The sequence below is a fragment of the Kwoniella shandongensis genome, chromosome 14, assembly GCF_008629635.2.
Source record: "Kwoniella shandongensis chromosome 14, complete sequence".
Classification (NCBI taxonomy): Eukaryota; Fungi; Basidiomycota; class Tremellomycetes; order Tremellales; family Cryptococcaceae; genus Kwoniella; species Kwoniella shandongensis.
This window is the reverse complement of record NC_089300.1, coordinates 771,511-785,178: the sequence shown is the minus strand read 5'-3', so window position 1 is coordinate 785,178 and position 13,668 is coordinate 771,511. Positions and strand designations below refer to the sequence as shown.

General features: G+C 48.4%; 5 protein-coding genes across 5 annotated transcripts; 2 read left to right on the top strand and 3 right to left on the bottom strand.

The window, feature by feature from the left end:
• Window positions 1–304: 304 nt before the first annotated feature.
• Window positions 305–2,788, top strand: CI109_107380 (isocitrate lyase; the record flags this gene model as incomplete). The annotated part of the gene is made up of 9 exons (XM_032005837.1): window positions 305–361; window positions 599–768; window positions 892–1,007; window positions 1,152–1,325; window positions 1,391–1,503; window positions 1,563–2,309; window positions 2,380–2,517; window positions 2,590–2,642; window positions 2,704–2,788. The coding sequence occupies 9 exons, from the start codon at window positions 305–307 to the stop codon at window positions 2,786–2,788; spliced, it is 1,653 nt and encodes a 550-aa protein (XP_031859844.1).
• Window positions 2,789–3,136: 348 nt separating this feature from the next.
• CI109_107379 (uncharacterized protein) lies at window positions 3,137–5,292 on the bottom strand (the record flags this gene model as incomplete). Its single annotated transcript, XM_032005838.1, has 4 exons — window positions 3,137–3,442; window positions 3,510–3,620; window positions 3,702–3,857; window positions 3,919–5,292. The coding sequence occupies 4 exons, from the start codon at window positions 5,290–5,292 to the stop codon at window positions 3,137–3,139; spliced, it is 1,947 nt and encodes a 648-aa protein (XP_031859845.1).
• A 384-nt stretch (window positions 5,293–5,676) lies between these two features.
• On the bottom strand, window positions 5,677–9,092 carry CI109_107378 (uncharacterized protein; the record flags this gene model as incomplete). Its single annotated transcript, XM_032005839.1, has 8 exons — window positions 5,677–5,865; window positions 5,934–6,173; window positions 6,237–6,636; window positions 6,692–8,072; window positions 8,130–8,274; window positions 8,345–8,605; window positions 8,665–8,808; window positions 8,874–9,092. The coding sequence occupies 8 exons, from the start codon at window positions 9,090–9,092 to the stop codon at window positions 5,677–5,679; spliced, it is 2,979 nt and encodes a 992-aa protein (XP_031859846.1).
• A 301-nt stretch (window positions 9,093–9,393) lies between these two features.
• CI109_107377 (uncharacterized protein) lies at window positions 9,394–12,021 on the top strand (the record flags this gene model as incomplete). The annotated part of the gene is made up of 12 exons (XM_032005840.1): window positions 9,394–9,478; window positions 9,549–9,677; window positions 9,743–9,819; window positions 9,901–10,049; window positions 10,126–10,423; window positions 10,490–10,807; window positions 10,872–11,020; window positions 11,080–11,215; window positions 11,268–11,504; window positions 11,576–11,710; window positions 11,775–11,847; window positions 11,909–12,021. 12 exons carry the CDS (start codon window positions 9,394–9,396, stop codon window positions 12,019–12,021), a joined length of 1,899 nt encoding a protein of 632 aa, XP_031859847.1.
• Window positions 12,022–12,436: 415 nt separating this feature from the next.
• Window positions 12,437–13,592, bottom strand: CI109_107376 (uncharacterized protein; the record flags this gene model as incomplete). Its single annotated transcript, XM_032005841.1, has 2 exons — window positions 12,437–13,130; window positions 13,198–13,592. The coding sequence occupies 2 exons, from the start codon at window positions 13,590–13,592 to the stop codon at window positions 12,437–12,439; spliced, it is 1,089 nt and encodes a 362-aa protein (XP_031859848.1).
• Between the last annotated feature and the right edge of the window lie 76 nt (window positions 13,593–13,668).

Here is a 13,668-nt window from a genome sequence, read left to right as displayed (position 1 = left end):
TACAAGCACAACAGCAACTCGACTCGACTCGACTATGCATGTTCTGGTATGTAGTATGTAGGTTAAGGACCGAGTAAACCCGCATCATAGTTTTTGATTGTTTCTCTCCTACTCTCTGCCGGTTATCTCTTTTTACCGAAACGACTGGCGACGTTTGGGTGAAAGCTTAAAATATAAAGAGAGAGGTATAAAGATACATCTAATGAATGAATGGGCTATTCACATTGCATACATATCTATCTATCTATCTATCCTGATCAGATATTGCTACCGCTACTACTTGATCAACTACCACTCTAGCATAATGTCGGAACAGGCTGCTTTTCAAGATGAAGTAAAGGCCACAGAGGCTTTCCAGAAGGTGAGTAGGATGGGAGAAGGGGTCCTCGCAGGCTTTGTCTTCGAGATGTGGCTGATCCGCTTGTCTTCATCTCTTCTTCTGCCTCGCTCATGATATCTGATAACTCCCTCTGGTACCCCTCTCTCCATAACTTGCACTCTCTTTCTTCGTCCCTCTCCTCCCTGTCCGCGACATATCTCCTCGCTAACTCGACACACATAATCTTCTCACCCTGCGTCTCCTCATACCACCCCGTAGTCCCCCCGATTCTCACGTACCGTCCGACCTTTCTCCGCATCCGATGTAGTCTCGAAACGAGGGACTATCCAAGTTTCGTACCCGTCTGATATCTTGGCCAAGAAGATGTACAAGATCTTGGAGTCGAAAGCGAGAGGTGAAGGTGGTGGATGTACAATGACCTATGGAGCGTGAGTGGTCCAAGAATCTCTCATCAATCTTGCTCTGTACTGTGCCGTGCCGTGAAACATAACTCTTCCTCTTCCTGTATCAAATCACGGGTCACTAAGCTGACTGACATGTACACGAAACAGTCTCGACCCGGTCCAGCTTACGCAGATGGCAAAGTATCTCGAGACCGTCTATGTCTCCGGTTGGCAATGTTCGAGTACTGCCTCAAGTTCTCTTGAGCCTGGTCCTGATCTTGCGGGTGAGTGAAAAGTCCCTATTTTGCTCTCGAGAGAGTACAATTCATGTATGCTCCTCTTCTCGTATCAGTAGTCCTTCATTTCACTGCTCGGCTATGCGAATTTGCAAAAGTAACGAGACGCTGACACCCCCAGTACCTTACCAGACTACCCCTCCAACACCGTCCCGAACAAAGTCGCTCAACTCTTCACTGCCCAACTGTTCCATGATCGTAAACAACGATGGACCCGAAACACTGCTCTTCAGAACGGCGAGAAGCTCGGTCCACCCATCGATTACCTCAGACCTATCGTCGCAGATGCTGATACTGGTCATGGTGGTATGTTTGTCTGACTTTTCAAATGTTGCACACCCACACTGACCCATATTACTTCAACCGATCAGGTCTCACCGCTGTCATGAAGTTGACAAAAATGATGGTCGAAGCTGGAGCTGCCGGTATTCACATCGAAGATCAAGCGCCCGGTACCAAGAAATGCGGTCACATGGCTGGAAAGGTGAGTCCCACACTGGCACTGTGTACCTATGTGAGAGCTGAGTGTGAGATGGGTTATAGGTCCTCGTTCCCATTTCCGAACAAATCAACCGACTTGTCGCCATGCGACTGCAGTGCGATATCATGGGTACGACGAATCTCGTCATCTGCCGTACCGATTCCGAAGCTGCCACACTCATCACGACCAACATTGATCCGCGAGACCACGCGTTTATCTTGGGATCCACCAACCCTGATCTCTTACCCTTGGTAGACGTGATGATTGCTGCTGAACTCGAGGGCAAGTCCGGGTCCGCATTACAGGATATCGAAGATGAATGGATGAAACGAGCCAACTTGCAACTCTACCCTCAAACCCTCGCGGCGGCCCTCAAATCCCAAGGTATCAACGAAAACAAGATCAAAGATTTCCTCTCACAAGTGGCGGGAACGGCCCACGCTTCGAAATCTGCGGCATTGCAACTCGCTCGAAAATCGTACGGACTCAAGACGGAACCTTATTGGTCATGGGACACACCTCGAACGAGAGAAGGTTACTTCCGATACCAAGGTGGAACGCAATGCGCCATCAATCGAGCTGTCGCCTTCGCCCCCTACGCAGATCTGCTCTGGATGGAAACGAAATCTCCAATCTATGCTCAGGCGAAAGAGTTCGCAGATGGAGTTCACAAAGTTCACCCAGGACATTGGTTGGCATACAACTTGAGTCCAAGTTTCAATTGGGAGAAAGCGGGTTTAGGCGAGAAGGAGATGAAAGAGTATGTTTGGGCTTTGGGTAAACTAGGTTTCGTCTTCCAGTTCATCACCGTGAGTCCACCCTCCTTCATCTCACATACCAATTCGGGGAGAATAAACAAACTGACTTTTGTCTGTACAGCTTGCGGGTCTTCATTCCAATGCCTATATCAACGATGCGTTCGCTCGAGCGTTCTCGCAAGAGGGTATGAAAGCCTATGTCGAGCTCATTCAGCGTCGAGAACGAGAGATCGGCTGCGACGTCTTGACTCATCAGAAGGTGGGTAAAGTGATACGTTGGCATCATTTGATCGAATCTGGAAAGCTGATGTGTTACTCTAATGTTTTGTAGTGGTCCGGAGCCGACTATGCCGATGCGCTGATGATGACTGTCACTGGTGGAATGTGAGTCTCTCCCTCTTCTCGAATGGAGTAGAAAGATCAGCTGACCTAAACTCTTCCACAGATCGTCAACCGCTGCTATGGGTAAAGGAGTGACTGAGAGTCAGTTCGTTGATGACAAGACTAAGAAGGCTCTGCATAAGCTATAAGCGGGGTGAACTCCTCGCGCGTAAGCGATGGGGAAGTCAGGTCATTGTCAGAAGTGTATACTGTACCGAGATGATACGTTTGTAGTATTTATCAATGTTACTTGTGTCTGAGCATATTGAAGGTCGTCAGGTTACATCACATCACAACATGCTGCTACAATGGCTTTGTAGAGAAAGCTATATCAACCGTACAACGTGTAACTTACCACAAGAATAAAATACAAACAATGCCTAAAATCTTCCCATAAGTCTTCTTAGAGTCTTGTCTTTACATGATCATACGTGTGGTCGCGCCATCCCATTCCGATCACTTGTCCTTGTCCGATCTGTGTCGTTCTTATTGTCGATCTAAGTATGTAATGCCAACCCTCCTCTTTCTCCTTGCCCCTCTTGATCTGAAGAAGAAGGACTAATCACTCGATCTCCAATCACACCCACCAACACTGATATGTCATCTTTCTTCCCACCTACAAAATCGATTCCTTCTTCAATCGCTTTGCACATGAATGGCGTAGTAGCAGTGACCAGCTCGGAAACGGAACGAGCTCGGCGACAAAGTGCTTCCGAGACGTGTTGTGGTGAGAAGGGAGGGAACGAAGAAGATGAAGATGGAGAAGAGAATTGTGCGAGTGTATCGAGTATGTCTTCGTCAAACTGCACAAGGGGGGACTTTATCAATCACATTTTCTGTTCTTCGCGTTCCACGGGCGAAGAGACTTACCAGATTGTCCATGAGACCGTCGCTGCCTACAATCACTATATCACCCTTTTTCACGCCCACGTCGAACCGCATAGCATCTTTCATCGGTTCGTCGCGACTATGTGTCCCAACCTATCCACGGAGACACAGAGTCAGTACGATCTGGTCCATCCCTAGGATAGCGAAGGCAAGAGATTCGACCAAGTGACTCACCTGCAGGGGAAAGTTGAAGGCATGTTGCATCTCCGAAGTTCGGAATACGACTTCTCCGCTACGGATGAGGAGTAAACAACAATCACCCAGATTGGCGATATGTAATGTCGAGTGATGTAACAGTGCCAAAAGACAAGTCGAAGACCCGTGAATCCCCTGTAAAGTCGTCGTTGTCAGTTGATTCACCAGTATTGTTGTTCGGGGCCCGTCAACTCACCTCGGCGGTCACACAGGCCAGACACTTTTCATAACCCCTCTGCATGATTTCGACAGGATCCAACGGTCTTCTCTCTTTACCATCACCTTCTTCCCCTTTTCCCTTTTTCCAAGCTTCTTTCGCCCATTCCTTTTCTTTTCCATTACTACTGCTACTAGCAGCAGTACCAGAATCCTGTGTCCTCCTCCTCGTTCTCTCTTTTTCTTTCTGACTGACGAGATACACTTCTCTTCCAGCCCACCAATCTCCGACTTCTTCTTCGCAGAAATGAGTCAACAACCTACTCCATCTCCCAGCATCTGCCCCACCTTTCCCAGACCTTGCCCAGCCTCCTACCCCATCAGCGATGCACATCCCGTCTAAACGGGTGAAATACGCATCTTCGCCAACTGATATGGAGCGGAGTTGCGTCGGAGGCGTCACTTCTGGTAATGGGAAAGAACGTTGACGAGGCGGTGTAGGTGGTCTGGATCTCGATGGAGGAGGAGATGGAAGTCTTTCTTTCGGAAGACCAGAAGCTCCAAGATGGAATATCAGACTGGAAGAATAAGCAGGAGTGGTGATATCACCGTTGGTATCAGTAGAAGCTGTGTGATTCGTCGACGATGTAGTGTGAAGTGATAGATAATGTGTCGAAGAAAATGAGACAGACGAGTTGGTGGAATTATTACCGATATCTGTGGTTGTCAAGGGGGCAGGAGAGAGAACGCTATGCGTTTCAGAAGGACGAGGTTTCATAGCTTGTTGTTGATGACTTGATCTAGCCGTCAAAGGCAGTGGAGGCGAAGGCGACGGTGGAGGAGGATCAGGGATCTCCATTCTCCCAGTCCCATTCCCACTCCCCATCTCCAATGCAGCGAGAAGAGCATCCAAACTTGATTGAGCAGGAGTAGGATGGTAGAAATGCGATGGTGATCTGTCCGAGGTGAATCCGAATAATGATGGCGGTAAAGACGGTGTGAGAAAGGCGGAAGGTGAGATGGATGTCGTTGAATATCGTCGAGCATGAACATGATTCGGACCGTTCCCGCTCTTCAACGATGTTCGAAGTCTACTACTACTACTACTGTTACCGGAGTGTCGATTGTAAGAGAGAACAATGTCGTTCTGATCCCATGTCGGGATCAGAGAGAGGTGCGATAATGGCCACCCGTTCGCATAACCGGCCGTTGTTGTCGGAAAATGATGTTTGCTCGATCCACCGATCCCAGAACCAGACCCTGCCGATGTCGCTGCAGCCGACGAAGAGGTCGAATAACCATATTGACTGACGACAGGAGCGAGTGTTAACGCTCCCGAACTGCTGGTCGGGTGTTGAGCGACCGCAAGAGTTCGAACGATCCCCTTGCCTAATCCAGGCTTCGGCTTCGACATGCTTGCGATGGAGGTTGAAGATAAGGGTGATGAAACGTAGCGGTTGACTGATAATGTCAGTAGTCTATCAAAGAGGAGGATCCCCTTTGATGTATATACGAAGGGTGTAATAATGATGATGATGAGATATGAGAAATGACGGGTTTACCTGGTCCCCCAAACATGCATGACAACGTAACCAAACAGCTGACAAATTGCCACTTTCGGTAAAATCTGCTTACGACCAACTGCTGATAACCGTCTTGGCCTCCTGGCAAGGAAGACAGTTAGATAGCCGTGACAGCGACGATACTCGTACTGTATATGAACATGCATATGACAAGCTGACTGATAAGCTCAAACACTCTGCCAGTGAATGAGCCCCTCCCATCTCTCAGAGACATCTTATACTCCGCTGACCTCCGAGACGGGCGCAATAGCACCAGTCCCTTCCCTCTCAATCCTCTCGATCACGCCATCCCGCTTCTCACTGCTCGCAAATAATGCTCGAACCAGACTCGTAAGCTCAGGTACGGTAAAGTCAACCAGAGCACCTTGGTCTAGCAAGTAGGTGATGTCGACAAGGTTGGCTTGCTATCATCGAGAAAGGCATCATCAGGTTAAGCTGTCCCAGATCCGATGGCACAAGAGCGGCAACTCACTAGTACTTCTGAAATGTAGCAGAATTTCAGCCAACCTCTCACATGGCCGACAATACCCCCTCTTCCGTCATCGCCAAAGAGGTTTTCGAGAGGGTAGACCAGTCTAAGCAACTCTGTAAGACGGTTCGACTCCACTTCGGTGATATCGTCTAGTGAGAGGATGTCATCGGAAATACGAGCGATGAGTGCCGTCACAAGATAACCAAGAACCTCGAGCTGTTTCGACCGTGGAAGAACAGGCTGAGTGCAGTGAGACAGATGTTAGCCTGTAGCTACCTTGTGAAGAAGTACGAAAAGACCCACCTTGATGACCCTGCTCAGACTCTCCAAGTTATGTACCAATCCCTGTATTCCTCTTTCACACTGTCTAAACGTCTTCTCATCTCCGGTCCCTTCAAGTCGACTTAACTCGTCTAAGACCTCCATGATACCTCGTCGTTGGTATTCAAGCTGCGTCTCAAATATGTTCTCGCCTAACGCTTTCAACCGTTGGCAGTCGTCTTCCATGTCTGTCGAATAAGTCGCAATCTCCGAAGCGAGGTGAAGCGTGTCATTGTATGCCTGCATAGCTAAGCTGGGGACATCTTCCAGTTGTTTGGAAAAATGGGTGGGCAGAATTGCTCGATAGAGAGTGAAGATTTCTGATAAGGCTTGTTGGAGTATCGGAGTAATCGAGGTCGTGCTGAATGATGGCGATGTATATCTATGAAACGGATTGTTAGTCGCTATCTGAGGTCTTCAAGAGCTCATCAACTCACGAAGATGTATGCAATTCTTGTATCTCGGACAGTACAATTTTCGCCAGGTCAAGAATACTCTGGCAAGCTTTCGAAACCAAGGATATCTCCTTCACGGTCCGTATTTCCTCGCGCAATTCTGTTCTCTTCGTCTTCTTGGCAGGTGCCGGTGGTTCTGGCTCTGTAGGTGCTAACACCGGTTCTGCCTTCTGTTCTTCGTCCCATCCCCAACCTTCTTCAATAGTCGGACCAGTTTCTTCTGAAGAAGTATTCGGTATCACAGCAGGTGTTTCACCATGTCCATTTTCGGTACCAAGAACGCTTGAGCCCGGACTCTCAAAGTTTGAGTCACTGGCCGATCCCCAAGGATCATCGTCGTCCGTATGTCGAGCTTTGGCAACTTTCTTGCCTAATCGTTTCGCCTCTCGAGCAGGTTTGATCGGTTTGACCGGTGATGGTGGCTTCGCAGGTTCGGCAGCCGGCACAACAGGGTCCAAGTCCCACCCATCCTCCTCTGGTTCAGCGTTTTGGTCCGGTTGTTTTTTCACCTTCACAGGAGACGCAGATTTGGACGGCCCGGCAGTTGCAGACCCTTCAAATCCCCAGCCATCGTCCTCCCGCATGGTGACATCCGCATCTCCTCCCGTTGACGGTTGATCCTCCACTTCGCTTGCTCGCTTTGCCTTCTCCTCTTCCTCAAAGCCCCACCCGAATCCGTCATCTCCTTCCATTTGCACATCGCCAGCTTGAGCTTCCACTTCAACTTCCACCAGCACAACCACCTCGGACGTTCGTTCTTTTTCCTCCGCTTCCCAACCTCCCCAGCCTGACAGTACCACTTTCCTCGTATCGTCTGCCAGAGCGAACCTCCTCTGCTGCGCCCATATCGGTCCAGCTTCGGAATCGAAGAACGGCTCGAGCAGACGAGTTGGCGGGGAGAAAGACTTCTCCACTTCGACAGCTTTCTCCAGGACTTGCAAATATGGTTGTCTGGCGGAGAGTTGAGTCGGCATGGATGGTAAGAGAAGGACATCCAAAGTAGCTTGGAACGTTCCGGTACAGATATCCGCGAGAAAACTATCTCGCTCAGGTATTGTTGCAGAACTAGATGGGAAGACTGTTGTTGAAACATAGTTGAGAAAGGCGGAGACACCGCCGAGAGTCTCAAAAGGAGTTTGAGCTGATATAGGTTCCAGTCGCACGAGTGATAAACCGTCCGCCGTCGTGTACTCGGCCTTCCATTTGGAGGTGACCAATGGGTTGATGATATCCTTCAATATGCGTGTGCGTAACGAGTTGAGTTGACCCTCCAGGAGGGACAAATGTGAGAGAGCGGCGTAAATGTCCGAGACGGGGTACGGAGAAGCAATAGTGGGCGAAGAGAGGTACGTGGGTCGGGATACTAAAATTGTCGTTAGGGCTCGTCTCATGACTCAATATGAAGAATGGACCGACTTACTTCGAGGCTTTTGCAGGGTGATTTGAGGTTGGACACTGAGCGTCGCACCATGCTGTCCATCGGTAGGAGTCGATATAGAGATCGCTTTATTGAATCCTTCTGTGAGCTGTTCCACTATCATCGATTTCAACAATCCTTCTTTGGTCTACAATCGATATCAAAGATTAGCTGAGTCACATGATGGCAGTGAGCTTAACAGAAGCACATTGACTCACTTGTATAGCTGCCATGATCTTCGTACCCTCCAGTGCTTCTCGTCCATCATCCACCTCAAATCCACTCTCTCCCTTCACTTCGTTCAAAACCCATTCGTCCGCGCCTCTTCCCGACCAAACGGCCTCTTCCAGCTTCCTTAACTTTTCTGCATATCTTGCAAGAGCCTTTAGTGATCTCACATGATTATGAGCACTCGTCCGATTCGAGGAGGCAGTGAAATGTCTATTTAAGAGCGATATGAGGGAAGGAAGGAACGATGTCTATCAGATAAAGGGATCGTTAGCGATGAACCAAGAGTACGGAAGTTTCATTGGCTCACCGATGGATCTGATGGATCTATCTCTTTTTCCAACGAGGATAACCGAGATTGGACTTCTGTGAACTCGGTTCGGAGTGTAGTGCCTAATTGGATATGTGATGATACTGATGGAAAGTTGGAAATGAGAAGTTCGTGACTTCGAGTCTACATGATGTATAGGACGGATCAGCTTAATCCTTTGACTTTATAACGAGGAGATAGAGACCTACCTTGTTATCTGTGACGGCTTTCTCTAAACCTTCTCGTACATCCCTTACTTGACTTGCATAGAACGATGTCCCGGATCCAGACGGGCCAGAGTGGGTGGATGAGGGTTCACCAAGAAGAGGTTGTAAGAGATCGAGAACCGAATCTCCGCCTCCAGTCGATAAAGACGAAGAAATATGTTCTCCGCCTGTACGAGGGAGATGTTGAGGTACTGGGAACATTGTGTGAATCGGTCACGACGAATTACTTCTATCTCTTATGGTAAGGAGATAACAAGAGGTCAGAAGTCGGACGTCATGTCAACGAACGAGCACAACGGGTCATCATAACTCTCACATTAAACTTCGATGTCATCACTTTTTGTTACGGAGCAGCAACCTTCAACGAAGGGACTTGCACAACACGCTTGTAACAAAAAACAAATCGTCTTTCTATCGTTTTCTTTCCATAGACACAAGCATACCTCACTGAGTTTCCTCAAGTGGTAGTCAGTCCTCCACTTTCATAATCGATACAACCAAAATGGACGTCAACAAGATGTTCAAGCTCCCCGCTCTGCCAGCTTCGGCAGGGCAAAAACGCAAGTTCCCCGACATGCCAGCACCGGGTGAGTGAACGGCAACAGCAAGCTATAGATATCTTGCCGCTCGAGCTGATATACGAATCAACCTGCTCAGAGATGTTGAAGAAGTACAAACAAGCTGAAGCAGAACCCGCTGCCCCCGCCCCGCTACCTCCTACCAACGGTAAGGGGAAAGCTCGAGCCGCGACCGTCGAAGAAGAGGACGAAGATGGATATGCGCAAGGTGAGTCTTGACGCGTAAATTTGGACCGTCCTATGATTACTTGCTGATTAGATTCAATGGGATAGCTGATCGGGATGTCGAGGACGGTGAAGACGATGATGAAGGGAGATTCTTTGGTGGTGGTCTCAACAATGAACAAAATGTAAGTCTTGCTTCTTTGTTTATCCTATAACAATAAAACAACAACCGGACGTCGTGTTAACCTGGTTTTTGATTTGTACAGCAAATATTGGACATCTTTGATAAAGCTGGAGATGAGGAAGATGGACCTACACTTGACCTCCCAGCACTCAGAAGACAATTGGGCAAATTCGAGCGAATCGTGATCAAGAACGCTGAGCAAAGAGGGAAATTCCCGGACGACCCATCAAAGTGAGCTTCGTCAATTTACCCTATCATCCCATCCCATATCCCCGTCGTCCCTAACGTCGTCATCTGTTCTTGATAGATTCATAGACTCTGAGTCGGATCTCGATTCTGCTCTCAAACAATTCCTACCCCTCACTCAGAACCCTCCTCTCTTTTATCCCGAACTGGTCAAATCAGGTGTCGTAGCCCTCTTGACCAATCTACTCAGTCACGAGAACACCGATATCGCCATAGACGTCATTGAGGTAGTTCAAGAATTGACGGACGAGGATGTCGGCGCCGAAGTCGATGATCTTGCAGAGGAGGAAGGGGAAGGTAGTTCAGGTGGAATGGCAAGTAAGACCAGATTGGCTATGGGAGAATTTATAGATGAACTCGTGAGTACTATTCCCTTCGCCGCGATTGTCGACCGGAATGCTGACACTGCTACTTTGAAATTGCAGCTGAACAACTCAATTCTCGACTTATTGGTCTCCAACTTGTCGCGATTGGACGAAGCCGAAGATACTGATCGACAAGGCGTCTTCCACATCCTCGGCGTCTTTGAGAACCTCCTGTCTTTCATGCCACCTCTTGCCGAACAGATAGTCTTCGAAACTACTCTGTTACCTTGGCTCATCCAACGCGTGCTCAAGAAGGAGTACGACAGTAACAAACAATATGCTAGTGAGATTCTCGCCATTCTGCTGCAGGATAGTCGAGAGATCGTGATGAAGGTGGCAGAGCTAGAAGGAATGGACGCGTTGCTGCAGGTGTTGTCTGTGAGTTATAAAAACTCGTCTCTGTCCAATGCCCAATGTCTGATGATATACTTTTCTACTCCAGCAATACCGCAAGAAGGATCCAGGAGATAGCGAAGAGGTCGAATTCATGGAGAATGTCTTCGATTGCGTATGCTCATGTTTGGCTCAACCGGAAATGAAGAAGCTGTTTGGCGAGGCAGAGGGTGTAGAGTTGATGGTTCTGATGATGAGGTGGGTGGAGTATGATACCTTGTATTCGAAGCATGGTTGACAGTCATCCTATTTGTCAGGGAGAAATTGCTTGCGAAGACGAGAGCGATCAAAGTGCTCGATTATGCTTTGCAGACAGAGGATGGTTCGGAGAATTGCGAGAAGTTTGTTGAAGTCTTGGGTTTGAAGACATTCTTCTCCGCGTTCATGGGAAAGGTCAGTCCCATCAGTCACTTCATTGTACATATCTGCTCACATCTACACGTAGGCCGAGGGCAAGAAGAAGAAGCTTGGAGCGACATCCACTTTCGAGGATGAAGAACACCTGCTCGGCATCCTGGTCAGCTTGTTCACCAATCTCGGATCAGACACACCACCACGAATCAGATTGATAGCGAAGTTTGTCGAGGCGAACTATGAGAAAGTGGACAGATTGCTCGAGATGCGAGAAGCTGCTGAAGGGCGATTACGTGCTGTCAATCGAGAGATCGCAATGGAGAGGAAGGTGAGTTCTCCAGCTCATTGAATGCGCGGTGGTTTACGGAAACGAAACTGATCGTGATTGTACTACGCTAGGTGATGAAAGCGAATCGAGAGGAAGTGACAGATATCGAAGAGACGGAGTGGTATCTAAGACGAATGGATGCAGGACTTTCTTCGTTGCAAAATGCAGATTACGTCCTGGCATGGGTGTGTATGGAAGATGATGGGGTAAGTCGTATTCATCGCACGGAGCTTCAGTCTGCAGTGTTCTGACAAGACGACTGAATTGCAGGCAATGACACATGCTCGACTCCTACTTTCAAGGAAAGACCAGTCTTTCAGAGACGTCATCGCCGTTCTGACAGGTAAGTCCAGATGCCAAATAAGGCCAAGACATCTTACTGATGTGAACGATCCAATATGTAGAATTCAAGAACAATGTTGGGGACGAGCCCGAGGACGAAGGAGAAGAAGAGGAGCCGAACGTACAAAAGATGATTTTGGAACAGCTGATAGCTTTCTTAGAAGGGTTGAATTGAGATGCATAGTGGATGCAACTCTGTACCTTACAGCCACAATACATAGCACTGGCGTACTGCTGTCACCTTTCATTCCTCGCGGAGTCGGACTGGACACCATTGAGGGCTATATCCCAACCAGTCATGTGGGAACCTTTTCTCGTCGAAATTACGCTGAACGGTTCTGTACATGATCAAGCAACATACATCTATGCACAGAGGCACTATCTACTTGTACCTACTTTCCATGAAAAGGCGGGCTCAGCTTCCGCAGCAGTACGATACTACATGATTGTGTGAAAGTACAAATATCACAACGTATTATATTATTAAACAAGAGGCAAAAAATGTAAAGGTAAAATCACAAGAACGTATAGCAATCCAAATTCCAAGTTTCAAGCTTCAAGAATGAGCATAACTATTATATTATATTATATTATATCAGATCAACTTCCATAGACAAAGCCTCCCTCGCTTTTCCCTTCTCGCCATTCATCACTTTACGTCCCGGAGTCAGTTCCTCGACTTGAACCATATCGTCCTCCTTGCTCAAACCAACTTCACCACGAAGGATCAACACCTCGTTCATCAACTTGCTTCTCTCTCTTCGTCGTGTCCCGGAGCCTGAGCATGAAGCTGAAGTAGATGTAGATGTGCTTGGAGCAGAGAGATATCGATCCACTTCGTCGTCGGTATATGTCGTTGTAGAGGAAGTTGTGTATTTCGACGGTGTTGAGTGGGTAGACAAGGGCTGAGGAGGGATGTTCTCTTGGTTTTCAAGATCGGCCAATGTAGTGCGTGAGGAAGAGGGTGATGAAGGTGCTGAAACGACAATTGACGCTTCTCGAGAAACGATGGGTGCGGTAGCCGTACGACGTGATCGTGGTGTACGAAGAACATTGCTGATAGACGTGGGAAGATTGGTATCGGGCAAGACGACAAAGCCTGGATCGTGAACGTCGACATTCGGATCATGACTCGCTTCGGATGTAGGTTCAGCAACAAAGAATGGCGAGTTAGGATCGGCGGTGATGTTTCGTCGTGAGGGGGAATCGGAAATGGGGGGAGAGGGTGCAAGACCACGATGTGTTTTGTTGCTAGGTGGAGTGGCAATCGCGCCTCGAATTCCACTATAACACACAAAGACGCACGATCAGCTTATATCCCGGATGCACAGTAGAGGGTATGTGTGCTCACCTTATTGGTCTCTCATCTTCTGAGAACAATCTTCTAGCAGGACTCTTACCCGTTCCTAAATCATCCCTCTCCAACACCCTCTTCACTTTAGGTGTCACTCGCACAGGACTCCCACTTCCACTCGCACTTGCGCTCGTACTCCCAGACGCTTCTGACTCGGTTTCTCTCTGCGCTATTCTCGCTTTGCGAACCGTCTCACTCCCATCTTTCTCTGTCCTCGACACTTTTCGCGCTTTGCCACCTGGTGATCTGGGTGTGGAATCAAACGTTGACGGAGCGCGTTTTGATGGCAGACTGATCGGTGAAGGGAGTGTTGAGACGTGTGGTAAGAACCGGGTGATAGGGAGAGTAGATAGTGGTTCGCGAGGTCGAAGGGAGTATGTTGAAGTTGACATTGTATATGGTGGATGGAATGGATGGGTGGATGTAATGTTGTTGATGACGAGAGTCTCAAGTCGCGTCGAATCACCT